At 43.9% G+C, this 24,967-nt stretch overlaps 2 protein-coding genes across 5 annotated transcripts in view; one reads left to right on the forward strand and one right to left on the reverse strand.

The window, feature by feature from the left end:
- The window catches only part of MED23 (mediator complex subunit 23), an 82,719-nt gene that overhangs the window by 5,985 nt on the left and 51,767 nt on the right, over window positions 1-24,967 (reverse strand). For 2 of the 4 annotated variants that reach the window (XM_030556310.1, XM_030556311.1), the window contains one exon: window positions 23,248-24,630. The exons of the other annotated variants lie outside the window; for them this stretch is intronic. In XM_030556310.1, the coding sequence (XP_030412170.1) occupies window positions 24,472-24,630 (159 nt within the window). In that variant the 3' untranslated portion in view covers window positions 23,248-24,471. Of the gene's footprint in view, window positions 1-23,247; window positions 24,631-24,967 lie in introns of those variants that run through there. 4 annotated transcript variants of the gene reach the window in all.
- On the forward strand, window positions 3,330-16,127 carry LOC115648554 (arginase-1-like). The gene is given in 9 exon segments (XM_030556314.1): window positions 3,330-3,511; window positions 6,419-6,491; window positions 9,049-9,220; window positions 10,607-10,665; window positions 10,668-10,759; window positions 11,255-11,349; window positions 13,238-13,342; window positions 14,605-14,741; window positions 15,725-16,127. Coding segments are annotated over 9 exon segments (942 nt in total). The 5' UTR covers window positions 3,330-3,451; the 3' UTR covers window positions 15,874-16,127.

The following is a 24,967-nucleotide window of genomic DNA, read 5'->3' on the forward strand; positions in this document are numbered from 1 at the left end:
TTAGACCTGCTGTGGGACAGTGTTTCTGTGTAAGAGACAGCCCAGTCTGCATTAGCAGTAAGGTTCCTCCACTGAGAGCTCAGCTGAAATCACTGAGAGCTGAGTGGAACCTCAAGAGACCAACTCACAGACATTACAGTGGCAGGTGGCAGCAGAAGGTGACGATGCAGGGCCATTGGGAACAGAGCGATGGAGTGAACGGTGGCACAACAAACAACCATGGCCAGAGCGAACAGTGAGCAGCTAGAGGAATGAGCAAGATGCCTTCTTGCCTCCCACCTGGGAGGTGAACTCATGTGAAAACATCTCTGAACTCTGCGTCTCCACTGACCAAGGACAACACCGGTGAGTGTTAATGAGGCTGTAAAGAATGCTGGAGACACAACACAGTTCCTGCGAACAAACAGGGCTGTGGCATCATACTTTTTTATTTAAGCAAGAGATACCACACACTACAAACTGGAGGCCAATGTTAAGTGCATTGTCACTTGTTCATCCTGAAGTTGAACACTGGTTCCAAACAAGAGCAGCAAATGTCACTATCTTTCTTCAAGAAACTCAACTGACTGGCTAGAAGCATGTGATGCAACAGTGAAAGACTCAACAGTTGAAAAAGTGAAGAACTCTCTCATCACATTCAAAAAATTTGCATACATGGCTGAAGAATGCACCGATGCAAATGGGCATCAAGTATTAAGTCATTGTGTACGTTATCTTGATGTCAGTGGTAGGCCAGCAGATGCATTTCTAGATGTTCAAGTTATAGAAGACATATCGGCTGCATCTGTGACAACCCACATCTTAGAAGAGTTAAATGCTTGACACCTGGACCCCAAACGGATGGCTGCTTGTGCATTTGATGGAGTTGCAAACTTCTCTGGAAGACATGGTGGAGTACAAGCTTTGCTCAGAGAAAAGTGTAACCCTAATCTCTCCTATACACACTGCAGAGGCCATCTACTCCAACTAGTGCTAGTATGAGCTGCAGACTCTTTAAAAGACATTTTAAAAAGCTATAAATTTAATGTCTTCATTATATTCTTTTTCAGCAAGAGTCCAAAAAGACTGAATATCTTGGAAAATATAGAAGATATACTGGGACTGAAGTTCAAATTAGTCCAACCTGGGAAAACCCTCTGGCTCTCTCTTAAGTGATTCTTGGCTGTTGTCTTAAAATTACTCCAGTCGTTATTACTGGCTTTGGAAAGTATCTACCAAGATGGGATGGATCTAAGTAGGGAGGCTGGTGGATTACTTTTGCTACTATGTTCAGACATGACTACTGCCATTCTCTCTCTTTTAAGTCTACTGTTGAAACCACTTGGGTCATTAAACAATGCCATCCAGGCATCTGCTACAACAGTAGATCTTTGTCCAGCAATAGAAGCTACATTTGGATCAATTAAAGAGCTATCCATTGAAAAAGTACTGGAAGAAGCAAAGACTTCAGTCCAGAAGTTGACTAATGAAGGAATTTATATTGAATCCTTAAGTGAAGAGGACAAGTGTTTGTTAAGACGACTGAAAAAGTACTGAGACTTGATTCTTAAAAATCTACAGCAGCAACTTCTAGATTCTACTCAACCTCTATGTAGCTTTTACAGATCCCTGTCCTATAAAACACTGACTGTTGAGGTGAAGTGAGGCACTACCAGCAATGGGGCTGCCATCATGTGCTCAGGACAGAATAGAGAATTTGAACACAGAGTGGAGTATCATACGACAAATGAATGAAGATTTGACTTCAACTTCTTTTTTATCATCACTAGTGGCTCAACCCGATCTTTATGCTATGTCTCCCGGGCTGAAAGAACTAGGAAATCATCTCTTGCTATTTCCAGTCACAACCACTACAGCTGAGAGTTCTTTTTCATCATTGAATAGAATTTTGTGTTCTGAAAGAAGTCACCTTCTGCCTGATCTTGTGAATGAACTAATGAGCATATCAATTGAAGGAATGGAAATACTAGACACAGTGAACGCATTGCATTCAAGAAGTTCATTAACAGAGTTGTGCAAAATTATAACAAGAAACCAAGAAGGATGTAGATGTCGTGCTTCATAGAAGGCTTGAGTAACCAACTTTAATTTGTGTGATGATTTAAAAACATGAATTAAATCTAATAAAATGGTTATGAAACATTTTCCAGTTTTTACTGGTGCCATACAGCCCACCTTCACTCTCATGGTCTCACCCCTCATCGGCCCGAACCACTCCCCTGCCCCACCCGTAAATTCAGAACACCTCCTTCCCCCAATTTCAATTCTGGGGAAAACACTGCTGAGCACCAATGCACTAAACGAATCAGATTCTTTCCAGGTATCTCAGATTGGGTCCTCAAAAAATGGAGGCACCAAAAAATAATTACTCACTTGAAAACCTTGGCTGTTGCCTGACTCAGCAGTGTTTTAACACTTCCTAGACTTGTTAACAGCCACATAAAGCTGTTAAGCTCCCAAAAAGAGTAAGTTTGTTTCTTTCAGATTTTATCCCCTATCATCAAAATTGTATTTGGACTATACACTCTGCACCCCGAGTGGACTCAGATAGCTATTTTCAAAGACCGGGAGTTAGATTTCGTAGTGGGCAGGCACACCCTTGCTATCTCCTGTGTGTGCACTGGAGTGCAGATCTAGCACTGATGCACAAAAGTATCTTCAAGGGACTCCAGAGATGTGAACTATGACTATGTCCTGGTTTTGTCTGTCCCTTCCAGATAGGAAGGCTCAGGACCTGCACTATTACAGGGCAGATCATACTGATTGGGTAATATGAGACAGGGAATGGGTTCAGGAAACCTAAAAAGGCTTTTAAATAATAGTTACTGGAGTGCAGGGGAGGTGTTTATAAACCTGTCACTTAATGAAGTCTTATCCATTTATCTACTACAAAAGGATATATTAATACTGAGAAGGCTGTTGGATTTTAAGGTTTCTTTTAAACCACGGAATTTCAAATTAAGAAGCTAAAGCTATAGTAGAACAGCAACAGGCTGCAGCAGGTGTACTTTCCTGAAGGATAAAGGCCTTCTACTTCACAATATACTCAAGAAACGTATTGCCCTGTCACGTACACCACAACAAGGTGTGCTACTTAACACTTGCAAAAGAGTTAGAAGCTTGGCACTCAAACTGCTGTGAATGAACAAGCTTGCCATAATTATGTAAAATTAAATAATAATGAATACAAAATACACAGTTAATGGGATTATTCTCTTGCACAGACTCAAGGACAGGAAAGTGGCAATTGCTGATGCTGTTCTTATGCAATTGCTCTTTTCAGTGGGTGGAGTAAAAGAACTCCCAGCCCCTCCCTTCCACCCATAGTTTCCCTTCAGTTATAAATGGGAGAAAGCTAACCTTTGCCAGTGAAAGGGTTGGGAGCCTGCCTTCCAACAGAAGGGACCTGTTCCACCTTGGTGAGATCCCAGAGGGGAAGGTGTGTGGCAGAATGAGTGTCAAACCAAAGACCTCAGTCGGAATCATCTGGGCTCCTTTTTCAAAAGGACAGGTAGAGTGTCTCTAATTTTTCTAAAATGTGCTTATAAATGCTTGTGTTTAGGGGGTTTTAGACTAGAAATTATGAAGCCACTACTGTCTGTGACCTTTGTTCCTTGTTTCTCTTGGTCTCATTCTCTTTATTAAAAAGTGGGGCATAAAGAATATCGAGTAAGCTACACGTCTAGGACTTTCACCCATGTCAGTCCCAAAGGCAACACTTAGCTTTGTTTTGTTCTTAGTACAAATGTTATATTTCAAAAAAGTTAGTTAAATTCTGTTTGATTTGAGCAACTGAAGCACAAGACAACTTTCTCTCTCCCCACACCAACTTTGCAGACTTCAAACCTCCCTTATTAATATATTGCACACTTGTCATGAACAGAGTCTTCATTCATGGACGAATGCTGCTCTTGTAAATATGAGCAAAAAGTTGGGTAAAACATAATTACACTATAATTGTTAGGAATCTGCAGTCTTTATTTGTGTAATATGGGAGTTCTCCTTATCTTAATGACATCTTGCAGGGGAGAATTCCGGATATACACCTCCCCGAGCACACTGAAATAAGTGAATCATGCTTATTTCAATAATTAGGCATGGCCTACACAACGCCTCTGATGTGATTATACTTGCTTCCAGATTACACCCTCCACCATCATATATGTAATAATGTGCTTCCAAGAATGATATTTTCTCCTTTAATTCTGAAGATGGTAGCTTCCCCCCGTCCCCCCTCAGACATGAGTTCATGGCAGCGACATAGGAAATAAATACACAAGTAAAGAGAGAATAGTGTTATGGAAATATTAGCTCAGTAACTTTTGTGAAGCAATACTATTCAAAAACAAATACAAAGAATAAAAAGCTGGTTGGAAAATGTTTTTCTGCAGGAAAAAATGTTTTCAGAGGAAAATTAAAAACTGAAATATTTCAGTTCTGAAGTTTTGCCACTATGTCTCATGTGAGTTGTAATTCAGGTGTATCTTGCTCCTGTTCTCCTCTATAAGCCAGGCTCCCTAGTCAGATTCCATCTTTCATAATGTATAACAGTCTCCCCTCAGTGGGGTTGTAGGGGTGGGAGGGTGAAGCAGCATGGGAATCATGTGGCCATGGTGCACCATGAAAGATGAAGTCCAGCCGGGGGCCTGGACCACAGATGAGAATAGCAGCACGAGGCACCATAGCAGCACTTCACAAGTGAAATGTCTTGGTATTCAGTTTGGGAGGGGGGCGGGGGGGGAAGCAGATAATTTTAACAAATAAATTGTTTAGTCAAAATGCAATTTGCCATTGAAAATCAGGTTTGATGGAAATTTTCAATCAGCTCTAGTCTGTTTAGAAATTCCTACCTCAATCAGCTTTACGTATTGGTCCAGTAGCAAAGCTGACCACCGTCTGGTGGTCTTCCTATATAAACAGTATGACTATATGACTAAACAGTGTTATATAGAAAACTAAATTTAAGTCACCTTATTTTCAGGGGCGCTGAGCTCCTGCCCCTCCAGTTAAAAATCAGTGGCAGTTGTAGGTGTTCAGCACTTTTAAAAATTAGGTCCTCTTTTGTAAGGCTTTCCTTCAGATAAACTTACTACTTCACTCCCAAGCTGAGCTTTTCCTTAGGAAAACCCCACCTTCCTCAGCCTGCTGTAAGGGCATGGTCTTCAGTCCCTTTTATTCAGCTAGCAGCATTACCCTGTGCTGTAGCCCAGTTCAGCTTTGTCTCAGAAACAAAATTACACACACTGGAAAAGAAACAGATTCTCTTTCCAGCCTGGCATGTGCTTGCTCCTGTTACCAGCCTACTGTCTTTCTACACACTCCATTTCCAAACTGTAAAGTGCAACTGAGGGTGAGAGTATGACTTGTAGTTAGCTACAAAGTCCTTGTTCTACAACAAACCGAGATTGGTTAGAAGAACTGAGAGGCGGTGGGGTGCTCCATGCTGTCGCCCAAGCTTTCTGAAGGCTATCATCTGCTTTCTGCTCAGCCTGGAGCTGTTCCTTTGAGGCTGGAGACATCAGTTCCTCCTTAGACTATGGTCCCTCTGGAAGCGATGTAGGTGATGGGTTTGTTTTCATTGATTGTGAACAGCTGTCCGCTGGTGCACTAGGTGATATTTCAGGCTGGGCCTCTTGGGTAGGGTTGTCTGCTGTTTCTGCCAGTTCAGGCCCGCTGGTGCCCTCTGGCGTTGAAGTGGTAGATGGGTTTGCAAGCACTGGTGTCAGTGCTGGCAACGGTTCTGGTGCTGGTTGCTTTTCCAGTTCCAGTTCTGGGACTATGCACTATGGCTGTTGCAGTCGTTGGCAGGGGATCCTGTTCCACCACCGCTGTCTGGGTCTCTGGTAACATAGACGGGGCCCTTGTGGACGGCTCAGGAACAGGGATGGGGATGGGTGGGGAAGCTTGCCTGACTTGGCTGCGGGTGACCATCCCCCATCCTCTTGGCCAGGTTTACCTGGTTGGCCAAGTCTTCCCCCAGTAGCATGGGGATGGGATAATTGTCATAGACTGCAAAAGTCCACATTCCTGACCAGCCCTTGTACTGGACAGGCAATTTAGCTGTAGGCAAGTTTAAAGTTTTTGACATGAATGGGTGAATTGTCACTTGGGCCTCTGAGTTTGGGGTTCACTAAGGATTGGTGGATAGCTGACACTTGTGCCCCGGTGTCTGTCCACGCGATGGACCAGCTAGCAGGATAGGGACCCAGATTTCTTTCCTGGATAGGATTTTTGCCTCCTGTACTTACATCAGAACAGAATAGGTGCTATACTTGTTTTTCTTCCAGTCAAATTATTTCAGAGGAGCACATTTGCACAGAATGTGGTGCTTAATGTAAATTCTGCTCCAAAACAGGTTTTTCTATAACAATTGCTCAGGTACATGATCTGCCTGACTTCTTATATTTCTTATTAATAGGCACTGCCAGGAACACAAGAAGGGCCGGAAGTGGTGAAGAAAGCTGGCCTGATTGATAAACTAACAGCCCAAGGTATTCTTCAAATGGAAAACACAAATGTAAAACACAATTAACATTATAAACACACCAACAAGCAGGGGTGGCACCAGGCGGCGCGTGCTTGGGGTGGCATGCCACGGGGGGCGCTCTGCCAGTCGCCGCGAGGGTGGCAGGCAGGCAGCCGTCGGCGGCTTGCCTGCGGAGGGTCCGCTGGTCCCGCGGCTTCGGCGGACCTCCCGCAGGCACGAAGGCAGCCTGCCTGCCGCCCTCGCAGTGACTCGCAGAGTGCCCCCCACGGCATGCCGCCATGCTTGGGGCGGAGAAATGTCTAGAGCCGCCCCTGCCAACAAGTACACAAGCAATGCTCTGGCATCTTCAATGAAATAAATGACTGAAAAGTATAAATAAAACCAAACACTATGTTTGAAAATCTGCAGAAAATTGCAAAGTGCCTAAAAATCACAGAAGCTGTACAAGATTTGTGCTCTCAATTATTTGTTACCCAAGAGGATTCCTTAAGTGTTTTGAGATGCTTACCTTCCTCGTGCAAATTGACCCAGAAACCCTTATTCTACCCTGCCCCTCCCCTTGGCCAGGAAAAGCGTGTACTTATTTTAAATTTCTGGTGATGTCATCTTAGCAGATACTCACTTCGTAAGTCGAAAAGTAAATTCCCCTCCCCACCCCCCAGTCACTTCCTGTATAACTTTATATTTTGTGAAGTCTAACCAAAGGAGGGATAACTATATATCAAGCCTGGCCCTTCAAATGTGTGTGAATGAAAAAAACAGGCTTAGGCTGAAAATATGTTTCCCATCCCCACCCCTCCAAGCTGAAAACTACTGGAGAGATGTTCTTCAAACGCTTCTGGAGCGAAGGGAAGCTCCCTATGTCACAGCCCCAGTGGTGCTTGGGAGGCTTAGAACTCTGCAGAAGTAGCAGAACCCAACATTTGTTTAGCATTGAATGAACTGCTGCCTCCCCATCTGACGGAGCGCTGCCTTGTACTTGTACACTGCTGCCTACTTGGTACTTATAGCCCCCATTGCCGTAGTATCCGAGTGCTCTACAGTCTTGGATGTATTTATTCTCACAGCACCTGGGAGATGGAGAAGTGCTGCTAGCCCCATTTTTCAGCAGGGGAATTCGGGTGCAGACCAACAAAGTCACTTGCCTAAGGTTACACAGGCAGCGTGCAGCTGAGCAGGGAATTGAACCAGCGACTCTCAAAACTAGGGCAACACCGTAACCAGGGCACCATTATTATTACTGGTATTCCTGCAGCACCTTGGAGTCCAGGACTCCACTGAGCTGGGTGCTGTACAACCACAGAACAAAACACCAATCCCTGCCCCCAAGAGCTCCCTTCCCTGTAAGCTAACAGCAAGCTTCTTCCTCACCTGCCCTTGTTGACCATCTCCTAGCTACTCAGGAAGGTGAAAGTTTGCTCTCCTACATATAAGCCTCTGGAAGCCATGCTAGTAATAGCAGTGTAAGCTCGAGCCTCCGGATTTTCAGAATGATAACCTAGGCAAATGGGTGAGTTGGATTAGCAGCTGCTCAATAAGGAGCTAAACAAGAAAAGCAGAGGGCTTGGCTACACTGGAGAGTTGCAGCGCTGGTGGTGGGTTTACAGTGCTGCAACTTAGTAACTGTCCACACCTGGAAGGCACATCCAGCGCTGCAACTCCCTGGCTGCAGCGCTGGCTGTACACCTGGTCTGCTTGGGGTGTTATGATTGCAGCACTGGTGATGCAGTGCTGCTCATCAAGTGTGGCCACCAAAAGCGCTGTTATTGACCTCCAGGGTATTAGGAGGTATCCCAGAATGCCTGCTCACAACAAACCGGAAGAATGGCTGAACTCTGAGCTTCCCCAAGCTGCTTATCAAAAAAACAAACACAGCTGCTGTTTGCTCCAGCGAGCAAGCGGAGGCAGGCAGGGGAATTGCTTTGGAAGGTACACAGCTGTTTGCTTGAAGACAGAAGTCACACGGCAGAGGGGGAGGGGGGAATCCGTGTTGAGCAGCTGCTTATGTGGCCTGAAGGCTATTTAGGAGTGCGTAATTTGCATTTAGTGAATAAGAGAGGGGTGGGGAAAGGGCTCAAAACTTTTAAATTGATTGCAGGTTGGTGATGTGTATGTTCTAGTCCTTAGAACTTGCAGCACGGAGCTGACAGATGCAAAAATCCACTCTCTCTCTCTCCCCCATGTTCCCCCTCACCCCCCTCTTTTGAAAAGCACGTTGCAGCCACTTGAACGCTGGGATAGCTGCCCACAATGCACCACTCCCAACAGCGCTGCAAATGCTGCAAATGTGGCCACCCTGCAGCGCTTTCCCTACACAGCTGTACGAAGACAGCTGTAACTCCCAGCGCTGTACAACTGTAAGTGTAGCCATACCCAGAGTTATAGATTAAGATGCAAGCAAAAAACACGTCTAAGCATAAAATAGCTTTGCAAATTACATGTGATTTTCTCCATATTACCTGCTACACAATAATGTTCAATTGTTTTGAACAGGAAATTTTAAATGAAAAATGTACTTTCTTGTGACCTTTAATTTTTTCCTTCCACTATGCTAATCACAGGGTGTGATGTTAAAGATAGAGAGTTGAAGATTGATATCATTCCCAATGACCTCCCACATCATAATGCAAAGAATCCCCGAACTGTTGGGTGTGCAAACGAGAAGCTGGCCAGCGCTGTGGAAGAAGTGAAGAAGGATGGAAGAACCTGTTTGGTAGTTGGCGGGGATCACAGGTGCTTTGTTATACTTATCTGTGTAAAAGCATGAGTGGCTTTCAGAACTGCACAAACAACCCAAATGAAGAGCCAGTTCATTTTTAGCTAAGTTCTTTCAGTTCAATTTCAAGACTAGCAGCTGTCTGTTAAATCTGATCAAAAGTCTTTCCCTATTCCAAAACCCCTTTTAAAAGGTTGGTAGAAGAAATAATTAGCCATTCAAACAAGCCAAGGCTGTTTCCTACACAGGAGTGTTTGCATTTAAAAAAAATATATGAGGAACCCTCATTCCCGCAGAGGTTAACCTTGGAGTTTTATGTAGATTTGGGTCCTGATCCTTAAACATTTATGCACACGCATAATTTTACGCAGTGCAAATAGTTCCAATAAGGGAGGGATGGGTAGTTAATGTGGCTGTTCACCAAAGTGCTGATCCAGCAAAGCACTCAAGCATGAACGTAGCTTTAAAGAATGTAAATAGGGTTGGGATTCCCTCAGAGATCTCTCTTCATTCAGCGTTACAAGAACTACAAATTTTGTCACTCAGGTATCATAATTTGGCATACAGCAATGCTGCGCTGAGTTGATCAGGGAACATCATAGCTCCAAAGTTATACAGAAACTATTTCTCTTTGTACACATTCACACATCTCATTACATTTACTAGACACTACATTTAGGATCAGATTGGTTAATCTGCAGGAACCGATCCCAGTAATACATGCTCTATCCATGTGCTGTCCATTTTAGACTTCCTCTTTACCTCATTCTCTACACTCCTAATTTACTTTGTCCCTTGTTATCTAGTTCATAGTAAATAGTTCCCTGGGTGTTCTCCCTCTTCCAAAGAATGAGGCTTCCACACAGGTGTTGATTACTTCAGGCCAGGTCTTAACAAGGAAGAGTCTCATTCAGTTCATTGGGAGTATTCAAACTGTACATCTTTAAGCACTTGTGTACTCCCAGCAAAGTGAAGAGGACAACTCACGTTTACACATGCTTGAGTGCTTTGCTGGATCAGGGCCCAAATTACCATTCTGGACCAGGGCACCTGTGCAGTATGTGAACTCGCTAGCCATTCTCCTGCCAATGTTCCAGTGTTTTGCCCTGTGCTTCTGGGAGAGTGTTGATCCCAAACTCAACTCCATAGTATGCAGAAAGCCAGCCACACCCTTTCCTTTTCTAGCCTTCCTGGCTTCTCCCCACACAGAAGAAATATAGCATTTCCAGTGCATGAGGAGCCTTCCTTGGCTGCATAGCAGGCTGCAGATTTTCATCCTCAGAGAATGTTTTGCCACAACAAATGCTTTTAGAAATAAGTTTAGTATGGTGCTGTGAGAAGAAAAATACGTTGTGTGATGTGCCATGTAATGTCTATGTTTACGCATAACTCTGTCTATTCAGCTTGGCAATTGGAAGCATATCTGGCCACGCAAAGACTGAACCTGATCTTGGTGTAATTTGGTTGATGCCCACGCTGATATTAACACTCCACTGACATCATTATCTGGGAACATGCATGGGCAGCCTGTGGCTTTCCTGCTAAAGGAACTGAAGGTAATACAATTGCCATCACTCTTTACATTGCAAGTATCTTGGAAACTCGTCCTAAACAGATGCGGGTTCTTGCTCATCCTCTGCTGCCCTTGATTACTACTGTAACATTTAGAATTAGTAAGGGAACCTGCCCATCTATTTCCTCATATTGGGACCCCTTCTCCCTCATGGATCACCCATGGCTCCTATGGGCAAGAAGCCTGGCAGTCCCTGCCCTGAACCCTTAGGATCAGCAAGCAAGGGGCTTCAAAGCTCTGCCCCTGGTTGGGAGTCATGGTAAAAGAGGACCCCCAAGGACCCAGTGTCCTATGGCTCTGATTTGGGTGCAAGGTTTGATTTTCAGTCTGCTTTCAATCCATCCAACCTTTCTACACTCACATTTTGGGCTTTTTAAGAAGTCAAACCTTATTCTCCCCATCCCACCCCACTTTGAGGAGGCGGCTGGTTGTTATGGGGGTAACGTAGTAAAAATAAAACTTCTTTTGATCCTCTGAGGTGTCTGGTGTTCCAGGATTCAAGTGGTTAAAGCCATGCCTGTCTGTTGAAAACATTGTGTATATTGGACTAAGAGATGTGGACAAAGCTGAACAGTGAGTCTAGTTCCTCTCTCAACAGTGCTCAAATGCCACACTTCCCTTGCCTAGCTGGATGTGTGGTGTTGCTGCAGACTGCAAAGTAGGTGCCTCCTTGATCAGTGTGAGGCTTTATGTGATGTGATTTGAAACAACTGGCTAGGCAGTAGCACTGCAGAAAATAATTGGAGAGAGGAGGAGGGGAAGTGGGATATAGTGGATCACAAATTGAATATGAGCCAATAATGTGATGCAGTTGTGGAAAGTCTAATATTCTGGGATATATTAACAGAGTGTTGTATGTAAGACATAGGAGGTAATTGTTCCGCTCTACCTGGCCCTGGTGAACCCTCAGCTGGAGTACTGTGTCCAATTCTGGGCACCACACTTTAGGAAAGATGTGGCTAAATCAGAGTGTGTCCAGAGGAGAGCAACAAAAATGAGAAAAAAAGTGTTAGAAAATCTGGCCTCCAAGGAAATGTTAAAATTAAATTGCGGGGGGGAATCTGAAAACGGTCTTCAAATATATTAATGGCTATTATAAAGAGGACGGTGGTCTACTGCTCTCCCTGTCCACTGAAGATAGAACAAGAAGTTATGGGCTTAATCTGAAACAAGGGAGATTTAGGTTAGATATTTGGAAAACTTTAACTATAAAGGATAGTTAAGGACTACAATAGGCTTCCAAGGGAGGTTGCAGAGTCTCTCTTTTAGGAAGTTTTAAAGAACAGATTAGACAAACACCTACCAGGGATGGTTCAGGTTTACTTGGTCCTGCCTCAGCCCTAGATTCTATGATTCTATGATAAGAGAAAATAAAGCAGAAAATAGGCCCACCTTCCCCAAAGACAGACAGCCAATGGACAAAATCTGCAATATATAAATCAAGAACTGCAGGAAGCAGATACTATCTTTAAATATCATCTCACCTCAAAAGATCAAGCTACATTCACCAGGAGTGATTTCCCTCCTCTCCTCTCATATCTGCTTCGTCCACTCACGTTCATGAGTGAAATGTTGGGGGGGAAATCCAGTGACTACGAAGATTTCCTCCCAAACTGCTCAATCCCTTTTTGCTGACTGAATGAAGCCTGCACCCGCAGCCATCAACACCTCTTCTCTACCTTTAGCTCTCTCCTCAAACCAGCTGCCTGCTCCTCTCCTGTGCTGAGGAGTCTCTCCAATTTCTTCAAAGAGAAAAGATGCAATCCAGCAAGAACTCCCACCTTCCTGCCCATCCTCTACTCTGTACATTTCAACTTTTTAACCTCAGTCTGTCTCTCACAGGTCTGTCTCCTCCTTGTCCTCTGCTGCCCAATTCATCCTCTCTACATCACCTGCTTAGCTTTCTCTGCTTTCCTTTGCCTCCTCTCTTATCCTCACCCACCCAACTGGTTCTTTCATCTTCAGTCATCTGTTTCTCCAATCAAAAACTATCTTCGATCAACTCCTGCCTGTCCAGCTATTGCTCCTATCCCTTCCTCTGTTTGCCTAAACCAGTACACGTATAAATATATACATTTTAAATCCAAATTTAAGAACTTAAATATTGATTTGTAGGCATCTAAATGGTGATTTAATGCATCCAAATTCCAAACTAAATACATATTTCAAATATAACCAATATAGATTAAGTGCCTATTTATGTGCTCAGGTACCCAAGTTCAAAAATTAAGCATTTCAATATAAGCAGAATACTTTATCTCCCACTCTTGCCTTTATAATTCATTCATCTGGTTGATAATTTGTAAGCAGAATTAAAATGTAAAATGTACTTAATATTTGTACTTAGTTCTCTGATGGAAGATAACATTTCAGAGATCAGTGCATTTACAAAATGCTGAAAAAACAATATACTTTTAGTTGCATTTATAAGCAGTGAATGTATCTGCCATGTCTCTTTCAGCTATTTTCTGAAATCTCTGGGTATTAAATACTATTCGATGACTGAAATAGATCAACTTGGGATTGGGAAGGTGATGGAAGAAGCACTTGATTATTTGCTGGCCAAGTAAGTAAAGAAACTATTTCATTTTTTAAAATACAGGATAAAAATTACACTGCAACCCATTCTCAAAAATGATCAGGTAAATCATCCCAGAATTTTGAGATCCCGGTCAGTCACTGGAGCGCTCCACGGATGCTGAATAGATACCTGCCAGCACAGTATAGCAAAATTGTTTTAGGATAGTGGAGAAGAGGCCCTCTATATGTAATAGGACTATGTGATTATGTTAAAGTTCAACAGATCTAAGAGAACACGGCATATTTTTCCAAATACTCATGCATGTAAATCAAGCCAAATTTATGTACTGACAATCTGAACACAAAGATTAGAGAAACAAAATTTCTCCCTTGAGAGTTTTACAGCTCTACTGTACATACTAGATACTTTATAGATAGGTTTAGTCACGGGTATTTTTAGTAAAAGTCATGGACAGGTCACAGGCAGTAAACAAAAATTCACAACCCTTGACCTGTCCATGACTTTTACTATATACCTCTGACTAAAACGGGGACGGGGGGGGGGAAAGAGGGGGCACTCAGGAGGGCAGCCTGGGGGACGCCGCAAGTGCTTGCAGGGCGAGTGGGGTTTGTGGCCTGTGGGGTTCCACAGGTGCTCAGGGTGGGGGAAGTCTCGGCCCGGGGGGTGCTGCGGGTGTGCGGGTTGGTCGGGCTGGGACAGGCTCCCTAACTAGTTCCCTGGGAAGTGGTGACCCCAACTCCTAGCTTCACATGCTGCCTCTCCTCTGCCCCAAGCCCCGGTACTGCAGCTCCCATTGGCTGGGAACCGTGGACTGTGGGGTGGTGCCTGCAGGCGGAGGCAGCACATGGGGCTGGAGCTGAGGGAGTGGAATTGCTGTCACCCTTCCAGGGAGCACCCCCCCAAGGTAAGCATTGCCTCACACCCCAAACCCTAGCCCTGAGCGCCCCCCGCCCCCCACCCCCAAACTCCTGCTTCTGGAGGACTGGGGGTCCAAGACTGCACCAGCACCGGCCACTGCAGAAGTCAGAAGTCACGGAATCCGTGACTTTCGTGACAAACAGGGAGCCAATTTAGAATCTGTTCGTTGCTTCACTGTGACGCCGTCCATGGTAGTATGCCATTCCATAACTTCTTTATGTGGCACAAATATTTTTTAAGTAGGACACAAGAAGTCTGAATCAGGGGGCTTAAGTTTTTCCATTGTTTCTGAAGAACATTTTCACAAGACCACTTTACAGCTTCTCTGAACGTGTTTAATTGTATTTTCTTGTTTTCCACCAATAAAGTAAGAAGAGACCAATTCACCTAAGTTTTGATGTTGATGGCCTGGATCCCTCTCTGACACCAGCTACAGGCACCCCAGTTCCTGGAGGAGTGACTTTGAGGGAGGGTATCTATGTAGCAGAACAACTTTATAAAACAGGTACAACAAACAGAATTGCTGAAGAGTAGAGCTCATGAAAATTGAAATTGGAAGGGACAGAGAAGTGAGTTAAATAGCAGGTTTTGCATACCGAGATGATCTGGAACCAAAGGTTCAAATCTCCTCAACATGTCCGCATCCTTCCTTCAGAGAGATAAACTACCATAGAGCTTACTCTCTGCGCCGGGTTTTTGGGAATGGCCTTTAACTGAGATCCTCCTATCTGCTCTCATAGCACATCTTGCATAAATAGGGATTTACTACTGTCCAGAGGCTACATTTCCCATGCTGTTCCTACTTTGTAGCACTCTGGGATCTGCATAGCTGTTGCACTCCCACCACAGCTACCTGTGTTTTAGTGGCATTTAGTTTGTGAAGTGCTTTGTCAATTCACTGGAACGCAAGTGTTTGATAAAATGTAAAAACAGATACAAAGAAAGTTAGATGTCACCTGCAACTTTGTAGTATGGGAGCCCCAACAGCATAGAGCTGATGTAGCTGGATCCTACACCCCTTGGTCTAGACGACATATTGGGGGTGGGACTGAATGGGTCCTGGGCAAGGAGGGGGAAGTAGCCAGAGCATTCTGCACTTTGGCTGTGCCTCAGGTAGTGTATGGACCCTTGGGGACAAAGCTAGCTGGTTCAAATTAGAGTAGCCCCCGAACGATGACTGAGGCTGAGGATTAGAGTCCTAACTAGCTCTCTGATACCAGCTCCTTGTTGTAGTGTCCAGCAGAAGATGAGCACAGTAGAACATCTGACTCTATCTTCATCCTACGCTGGGAAAAGGCACACTACTGGTTGAGTCTTCTTATACTAGCCTTTTTTAATGTTGTTAAAGAACAAAGGCAAAACCTAACGGGGGAAAATACATCCTGCCTTGGAACCTCTGTGGTAGTGAGTTTGGAATTTCTTGACCTGAAAAGAAAATTATGTATCAATTGAAAGTTTTCTCAGTATAACTATCATTTGTTATTGCAGGGTTGCTATCAGCAGTAGATATAGTGGAGATCAATCCGCGTCTTGGGAAGACACAAGAAGGCGTTGACTCAACAGTCAACACAGCTATTTCAATTATCTTGTCCTGTTTTGGTAAAGCACGTGAAGGTTCTCATAGTTGCAGTTGCTGAATATCCCAGCCACAAAAATCCATTTGAACATATACAATTATGTTCCAAGAAGTTTTTTAATCCTAAAGTATAACAACATTTTGTTAATGCCAATTGCTTACTGAATGACTTTGGTAACCTCAAGCACAAAAATACGTTTTTCATCAAAGCTCAGAAACTAATGAGACAGTAATTGTCACTTGTGTTAATGGAGGCTGCTGAAGTATTACCATAATTTTATTACCACCATTGCATTAAATCACATTATACTACGATTTACTGATCTTGTTGTCATTGCGTTCTATGAAGTTCTTGGAAAAAGAAAGTGGACATTTTTCTTATGCACTAAACTAAGTTTTCTGGAAGAAAATGCAAACTGTTAGTACTAGATAATCCTTCAACAAATTTCTACATGCAAAAACAACCCCCTATGTAGTAAGTAACTTTACTTTAGCTCATTTTCTGCATTACTAAAACTTGAGTCAACACATTCAACATGTTATCTTACAAATTAAAAAGAAATTGACATTTTAAAATACCAAGTAACTGCATCTGGGAAGTAGTTTTATAATGGGTATGTATGTTTCATTATAAATGAAATATCAATTAACATTATATTGAAATTTTGCAGACAGACTAATATGCATATGTGCTCTAGGCATTATTTTGGGGATGTTCTATTGTCTGTGTTTTATAAGAGGTCAGGATAGATGATCACAATGGTCTTTTCTGGCCTTGGAATCAATAGCTCTATGAAACCATGGAATGAGAATGTACCATATAAGTTCCCTCTAGCGGCTAATAACTAAACTGAAGCTTTTTCAAAGACTGATTTCAGTTAAGTCAGATAACTTTGGCATTACAGACAGTTGTTCAAGTCTTACTAGAGGAGTTTCCTCTGATCAAATACATTTATATACAAAAATACCTAGGGTGACCATATTTCCCTAAGGAAAAACAGAACACTGTGTAGGGTAGCCTGAGCCCTTCCCCCCACCCCACACCTCTTACAGGGGGCTGGCATCACTGCTCACCCATTCCTCCGCACCCCACTTTTCTGATAAAAGTGGGCATTTGTCCCATTTGCTCTTGAGAATTGATCAAGTTGATAAGAGCAAACAGAACACGTGCCCACTTTTACCAAAAAAAGTCAGGACAGCTGGGACAGGACTTAAAAAAGGGACTGTCCTGGCCAAAAGAGGACATATAGTCAGTCTAAAAATATCAGATAGATAAATGGTCAGCCCCGTGGATGCCTCTGCATTCTCCATGCTGCCTCCTACACAGAGAACAATCTCTCAATTCTTATACAGCAGGCCCTTCTTTCACCTCCTGCAAATCTGATTATTCAAACCTGCTGTGTTTGCCACAAACATTAACCCATGCTGCCATTGCCTGGGCAGCTGAGGGTCTCACTTTCAGCTTTAAAAACTGCAATCAGCCACCCAAATGTAGGACTGAAATTGTTCACCAACTATGCTTCGCTGTGATAGTCATTTAAAGCATGAGCAAAAAAGCGCATCTTCTAACATAGAGCATTCAGTCCAAAGTAGGCAACATTAGGCAAACAATCATTTCTTTTTAGACCACTGATGGTTAAGATAAGAGATTAAAGGACTCTCACATCAGACAATGCTGGTGTCTGTTTCTCTTGGTAAGGTACCTCATTCCAACTGTCTAGGGCAGCAGTTCTCAATCCACAGCCCACAGGCCGCATGTGGCCCAATGAGCTCACAGCTGCAGCCCAGCTCAGTTGTGCCACCTACATGCCCGGAGTCTGCCAGGTTCAGAGCTGTCCGGCATGAAGGGGTCTGGCTGGGCTGCCCCACCACCCATGTGGCGGGGATGGGGTTGGGGCTTTTGGCTTGCACTGCATAGCGGGAATCTGGGGTCAGGGGCTCCAGCAGGCCCTCCAGAGTTGAGGCCTGGGGCAGCCATCCAGCCCCTCAAGCTCTGGGGTCCGGGGCAGCCACGCAGCAGGTGTCTGGGGTTGGGGCAGCTGGCCAGCCTTGCAAGCTGCAGGGTCTGGATCCAGGTCAGCTAGCTGGCCCCACAAGCTCTGGAGTCCGGGTCCAGGGAAGCCCACCCACCTGCCCTGTGTGCTCCAGGGCAGCCGGACGGTCCCTTGGGGTCCAGGGCTGCTGGTTGGACTGGCAGGGTTCGGAATCTGGGCAGCCAGCTAGCCCCGTGAGCTCCAGGATCTTACTGAAATTGCAGGAGGAAGGCAGGCAGGCAGAAGCCCATCCACATCTAAAGGCCCCTCCCCCAGCCTTGCAGAAGGAGCCACTGGACCCGGGATCCAACTGAAGGCGAGGTACAACTAAAGAAGAACAGGGCAGGGAGTGGGGGTCATAGGTTCATACTAGGGATCTGGATGGAGAAACTAAGCAGAGAAACCCAGATAGCCGCACAGCTCCTCAAAGTTGTCTAGGAAGCCAGCAGACGCTGCCCACAGGAACTCTGCCAGGATATGTGAGAGAAAGGAGGAATGGAAATAGGCGCCACAGTCACAGGGCACCTTCTCATCCAGCATCCTCCTCCTGCTATTGTATATATGGCCACTTTGGAGCTTGCCAGTTCTCTTTCAAGCCGTGCCAAAGGAACAACTCTACAAGGCAGGAGGAGGTTGACTAGGAGGTCTTGCAACTTCATGGGGCCATGGTCAGAGTGTGTGTATCTGAAAAGGTGTGGGGAGAAGTGCAGCCGGAAGCTGAACAGGAGGTGCTGGAGGAGCTGGAATAGGGGCTGCAACCTAGCGCATTCAAGACAGACATGCGTCAGGGTCTCCCTCACACAGCAAAAGAGCAGGCATCGGGGGTGGGGGTGAATCACGCAGGTACATGCCCGTGCTTATGGTTCTATTGAGGAACCACCAAGCAAAATCCCGGGTGGGCCATGGGACTAGGGTGAAATATAGGCTGATCCACTGGGTTCCTCACCCTCTACAGGTGGTAGAAAGTCCTGCCTCTTGGTATTGTGCCAGAACACAACGGTGAAGAAGTGAAATGTGTGGAGAATGAAATGTGTAATGCTGTTCCCTTGGTATGGTTCAAAAGGTTTCCAGGGTGGGCAGCTTGCCGGAACAGCGGGGCCCAGGGCAGCTGTGTGGCGAGATCCAGGATAGCCAGCTGTCCCTATGGGGCCCAGGGCAGACAGTTGGGTGGCCCGCCCAGCAAGGGATGGGGTTATGGCTGCCGCTGCCTTGTGGGCCACAGGGGCCAGATAGCAATGCGCAAACGGTGGTCTAGGGTGACAATCTCGGAAGCCTGCTAATGAGCTTTGCACACACATCAAAAGGAGACTATATCCCAACATGTTTATGTATTTTAAAAATACTCAAACCTATTGGACAGTAATTCTACCACCTAGCTAAAGACAGAATGACTTAGGAGACTGTTAATGGGACAGAGAGCCTTTCAGCTTTATGTGACAGGTTCAAACCCAGGCTGGTAGTGGCCAAACATTATCTTTTGATGGCCTAAGTCCAATTTCACATTTTGTCAGATATCCACAGGCCAGGAACTGAAGGTGCTTAGACACTGAGCTACTGAACCCATTTAAGTACACAGGTAGACCCTAGATGGATGGAGAGGGCTAATTTACATTGTTGCAGCTTGCTTAGTGAAGAAACAAAAGATTTCAGGCTCCAGTTTTAAAGGGTGAGAAAAACCTCACAGGTTTTAGGGTTACCAATAGCTCTAAACATTTGCTCCTAAAGGCAAGAGGCTAAATTCTCTCTTATTCTCCATGCAAGACCAATGACCGTAAATAGGTGCTACAAAGAACTGCAGATGTATATTCTTGTCCCAGGACAACCCCAAGAATTATTTCTATGTAGTACAGGACTATTCTGTAGTGTGCGGGCACATAGTAGTTGCTATTGTTCTGTGAGAGGGCACACACGTACCAATAATGAAGCTTGATACTTATACAGCATTTTTCATTCATACATCTTAGTCCTGTTTAGAAAGGTGAGCAAATATCATCTCAGTTTTACAGAGGAGTAAATTGAAATAGAGAGAGGAAAGTGATTTGACCAAAGTGATATAGCAGACCTGAGAACAGAACTCAGCCCTTCTGCGTCCCAACCCTATCAATTGACCCTTTGGCTCTGCCCCAGAATAACTTCTGGAGAGGCCTCTGGAGAAGCAGACTAAACTTCCAAGATGCGTACTGGATTCATGGAGAGCACCTAGGTGCAGTGTGTTACCAAATCCAGTCTTGCAGACACGAGAATCACTTAACTCAACTCTGGAATGGGGCAAGACAGCTTTTCAAGCAGCATGCAGAAGTAACACTGTTCCTCTTCTAAATTGTTGTGAAGTTGTATCCCTTATGCAACCTGTAAGATTAATATAGGTAATATAATTACTCACACTGGACCACTTGTTAGGGGTATGAATGATTTAAAAGATAGAAGGCACTATATGTCAAGATGCTAACACTATTCATAGATTCACAGATTCTAGGACTTGAAAGGACCTCCAGAGGTCATCCAGTCCAGTCCGCTGCCCTCATGGCAGGACCAAATACTGTCTAGACCATCCCTGATAGACATTTATCTAACCTACTCTTAAATATCTCCAGAGATGGAGATTCCACAACCTCCCTAGGCAATTTATTCTAGTGTTTAACCACTCTGACAGTTAGGAACTTTTTCCTAATGTCCAACCTAAATCTCCCTTGCTGCAGTTTAAGCCCATTGCTTCTTGTTCTATCCTTAGAGGCTAAGGTGAACAAGTTTTCTCCCTTCTCCTGATGACAACCTTTTAGATACCTGAAAACTGCTATCATGTCCCCTCTCAGTCTTCTCTTTTCCAAACTAAACAAACCCTAATCTTTCAGTCTTCCTTCGTAGGTCATGTTCTCAAGACCTTTAATCATTCTTGCTGCTCTTCTCTGGACCATCTCCAATTTCTTCACATCTTTCTTGAAATGCGGTGCCCAGAACTGGACACAATACTCCAGCTGAGGCCTAACCAGTGCAGAGTAGAGCAGAAGAATGACTTCTCGTGTCTTGCTCATAACATACCTGTTAATGCATCTCAGAATCACGTTTGCTTTTTTCGTAACAGCATCACATTGTTGACTCATATTTAGCTTGTGGTCCACTATAACCCCTAGATCTCTTTCTGCCATACTCCTTCCTAGACAGTCTCTTCCCATTTTGCATGTGTGAAACTGATTTTTCCTTCCTAAGTGGAGCACTTTGCATTTGTGTCTGTTAAACTTCATCCTGTTTGCCTCAGATCATTTCTCCAATTTGTCCAGATCATTTTGAATTATGACCCTGTCCTCCAAAGCAGTTGCAATCCTTCCCAGTTTGGCATCATCTGCAAACTTAATAAGTGGACTTTCTATGCCAATATTTAAGTCGCTGATGAATATATTGAACAGAGCCGGTCCCAAAACAGACCCCTGCGGAATCTCACTTGTTATACCTTTCCAGCAGGATTGGGAACCATTACTAACTACTCTTTGAGTACGGTTATCCAGCCAGTTATGCACCCACCTTATAGTAGCCCCATCTAAATTGTATTTGCCTAGTTTATCAATAAGAATATCATGCGAGACCTTATCAAATGCCTTACTAAAGTCTAGGTATACCACATCCACCGCTTCTCCATCATCCACAAGACTCGTTATCCTATCAAAGAAAGCTATCAGATTGGTTTGACACTGTCATGGTATAATTCCCCACTCTGAACCTTAGCGTCCAAAAGATGGGGTACCAGCATGAATTCCTCTAAGCTCAATTACCAGCTTAGTACTTGTAGCGCTGCCACCAACCAGGAATTCCAGTGCCTGGTACACTCTGGTCCCCCCAAAACTTTGCCTGGGGACCCCCAAGACCCAGTCCCTCAGGATCTTAACACAAGGAAAGTAAACCCTTTCCCTCACCGTTGCCTTTCCCAGGCTTCCCCTCCCTGGGTTACCCTGGAAGATCACTGTGATTCAAACTCCTTGAATCTTAAAACAGAGAGGAAAATGCACCTTTCCCCCTCCTTCTCTCTCCCCCTCCCAGACTCTCCCTGAGAGAGAAAGTAATCCTAACACAGAGAGAAATTAATCTCTCTCTCCCCCTTCCCTCCTTTCTCCCCACCAATTCCCTGGTGAATCCAGACCCCGTCCCCTGGGATATCACACCAGAATAAAAAAAAAACAATTAGGTTCTTAAAACAAGAAAAGCTTTTAATTAAAGAAAGAAAAAACAGTAACAATTATCTTTGTAAATTTAAAATGGAATAGGTACAGGGTCTTTCAGCTACAGACACTGGGAATACCCTCCCAGCCTAAGTATACAAGTACAAATTAAAATCCTTTCAGCAAAATACACATTTGAACTCCTCCTAACCAAATACACATAAACAAACATAAGCCTGACTTGCCTTATCACCTAGTACTTACTATTTTGAATCTATAAGAACCTGTATCAGGGAGATTGGAGAGAAACCTGGTTGCACATCTGGTCACTCTCAGAACCCAGAGAGAACCACCACCAAAAACAGCACACACAAAAACTTCCCTTCCTCAAGATTTGAAAGTATCCTGTCCCCTGATTGGTCCTCTGGTCAGGTGACAGCCAGCCTCACTGAACGTGTTAACCCTTTACAGGCAAAAGAGACATGACGTACTCCTGTTCTATTAACCCTTAAATATCTGTTTATGACAGACACGATTTGCTCTTTACAAATCCATACTGGCTATTCCCTATCGCCTTACCACCTTCCAAGTGTTTGCAGATGATTTCCTTAATTACTTGCTCCATTATCTATGCTAGGTGTTGACTACACAGACTGATATGAAGAATTCTTTCTACAGAATAAATACTATTTTTATAGCACCAGGGCTTTTAGCAGGAGGTGCTCATGAGGCCTAACCTTACTAAACCTGTCAGTTCTGTGGAGATCATCGTCTGAGATGGTATCGTTGTAGAACTGAAGATTTAGGACACAGGAGTTAGTTAGAACATCTAAATCTATTTTTAAACTGAAGAGCATGGCAAATAAATAATAAGGCATAAGATGGCAAACAGTATTACCATAAACTTCAAGAGTTTTTTTTAATTAAAAAATTCTTTAAAGATGTCAAATATGATCAATATTTCACAAGTCGTAACTGAGACTATTTTCACTTTTGTTATCCAGTCATACTTCGTAAACAACTGACAGTACAAATACACAAATAACGTTTGAAGAATTAAAGTAGTGGATTACACAAACCTAAAATAAAGCTTAGATATGATAAAAATCCATCCGTTACTGACTAGTAAAAATTACACCATTTCCCAACTAAGGAAGATAAATATCAACTAGCAAATCTTAATTGAATCCACAGATTTTAAACACAGTTCCATTTTAGATGGTCTTTGGCTAATAATCTAGCAGTCTGTTAGTTCATGCCAAATCAAAGCCACTGCTCATCTATTTACTTTAATGAAGACATCAGTAAATTCCCTACTTTACAAGAGTCATCCACAGTCTCTAAAGAGACTAAGGCCAGGTCTACATTACAAACTTACATTGGTGTAACTACATTGCTCAAGGGCATGAAAAATCCACCCCCCTTGAGTAACGTAGTCATACCAACCTAACCTCCAGTGTATACAGTGCTGGCAACGGGGGGTGGCTTCTCCTGTTGACATAACTACCACCTCTCATGGAGGTGAATTAGCTAAGCCGACACAAGATGCTCTCCTGTCGGTGCAGCAGTGTCTTCACTAAAGTACTGCAGCTATGCTGCTGCAGTGCTCTATGTGCAGACAAGCCCTAACTCCCCAACTGAAGAAAGCATTTAAATACATCCTTAAATTTAATCAGATATGCAAGTCCCATTGACTTACATCACTGGAACTTAAGCATGTAGCTAAGCACCCTTCTTGTGGGACTAAGCTTGTTCATATAATCAAAAATCAAGAACATTAATTCTCCCCACTCAATCTCTTCATGAGTAGGAGGTCAACTAAAAGGGCTTTGTGCATGCAAGATCTGACTGTGCTGCCTCTACTCATGTTGGATGGTACCTTATTACACGGGTAGCCCCACTGACTTAAAAAAGGCAGTACTCAAGAGGAGTGAGGTTATCAATATCTGTGTCCTAGTGATGAAGTAGATAGTACTGGTGAATTACAATTGAAGTGACCATCTTTATGTTTAGTCCATGGATTAATATTCGATCCCAGGGTTTGAAGAGAGAATCTGCCTGACATTTAGGATTAACGTTTTCATTTAAAAGAAAACTAGGTTTTTACATACCACCATGCTAGGCACCTCTGAAAAAAGCTCATATAGACAGATAGAAAGAAGGAAAACTATGATGGCTTGAAGAGGGATACGGAGCTTCTTTACAAAGTAGTCATCTTCTCATACATCCACAAATGCCACTGCTTGCAGCATACCTTTGACCAGTTCAACACACACCTTATCTAGTCTCTGATACAAATAGACAGGAAGAGTGGGGTGCAGGTGAGGCAAAAACTGATTCACCACACAAATGAAAATGAAGCAGCAGGCTGGAGATGGTTCTCTTCACTTGTTACACAATGTCACCAAGTTCAGGCCAAAGAAAAGAGTCTTTACATAGACACCGGTGTGATGTCCTGTTCTATTGTGTTACTGGCTAAGCAACATTAACAGGCACTTGGCTAGGCTGTGGTGCTGGAGACCCGCTGTTGATGGATTGCTGAGGAATAGCAGCTGGTTCCATTTTGCTGATATGTGTTATGAAACGTAGACGGAGTTTCAAAGACGGCCTTAAATTGCAAATAATTTTCTCTACCTATAAAAAACAAAAAAAAAGACCCCTCAGGATATATGTACACTGTGGCTGGGAGTATGCTCCCCAGTGCAGGCAAAAGGACATGCACCAGCTCTTCTTAAGCTAATGTGCTAAACACAGCAACATAGCTGGGGGATAGCAAGAGCAGCGGCTTGGGCTAGCCACTCAAGCACATTCTCGGGGGGCTGGGCAGGTTTGTGCTCAGGCAACTCACCTGAGCAGCCACTTGTGCTATCCTGGCTACACTGGTTGCCCATCCATCTTCCCACACTGGGAAGTATGTTCCCAGCTGCCATTTAGATGTGTCCACAAAAGTATTATCAAAACAAAGTAATTT

The sequence above is a fragment of the Gopherus evgoodei genome, chromosome 3, assembly GCF_007399415.2.
Source record: "Gopherus evgoodei ecotype Sinaloan lineage chromosome 3, rGopEvg1_v1.p, whole genome shotgun sequence".
NCBI lineage: Eukaryota > Metazoa > Chordata > Testudines > Testudinidae > Gopherus > Gopherus evgoodei.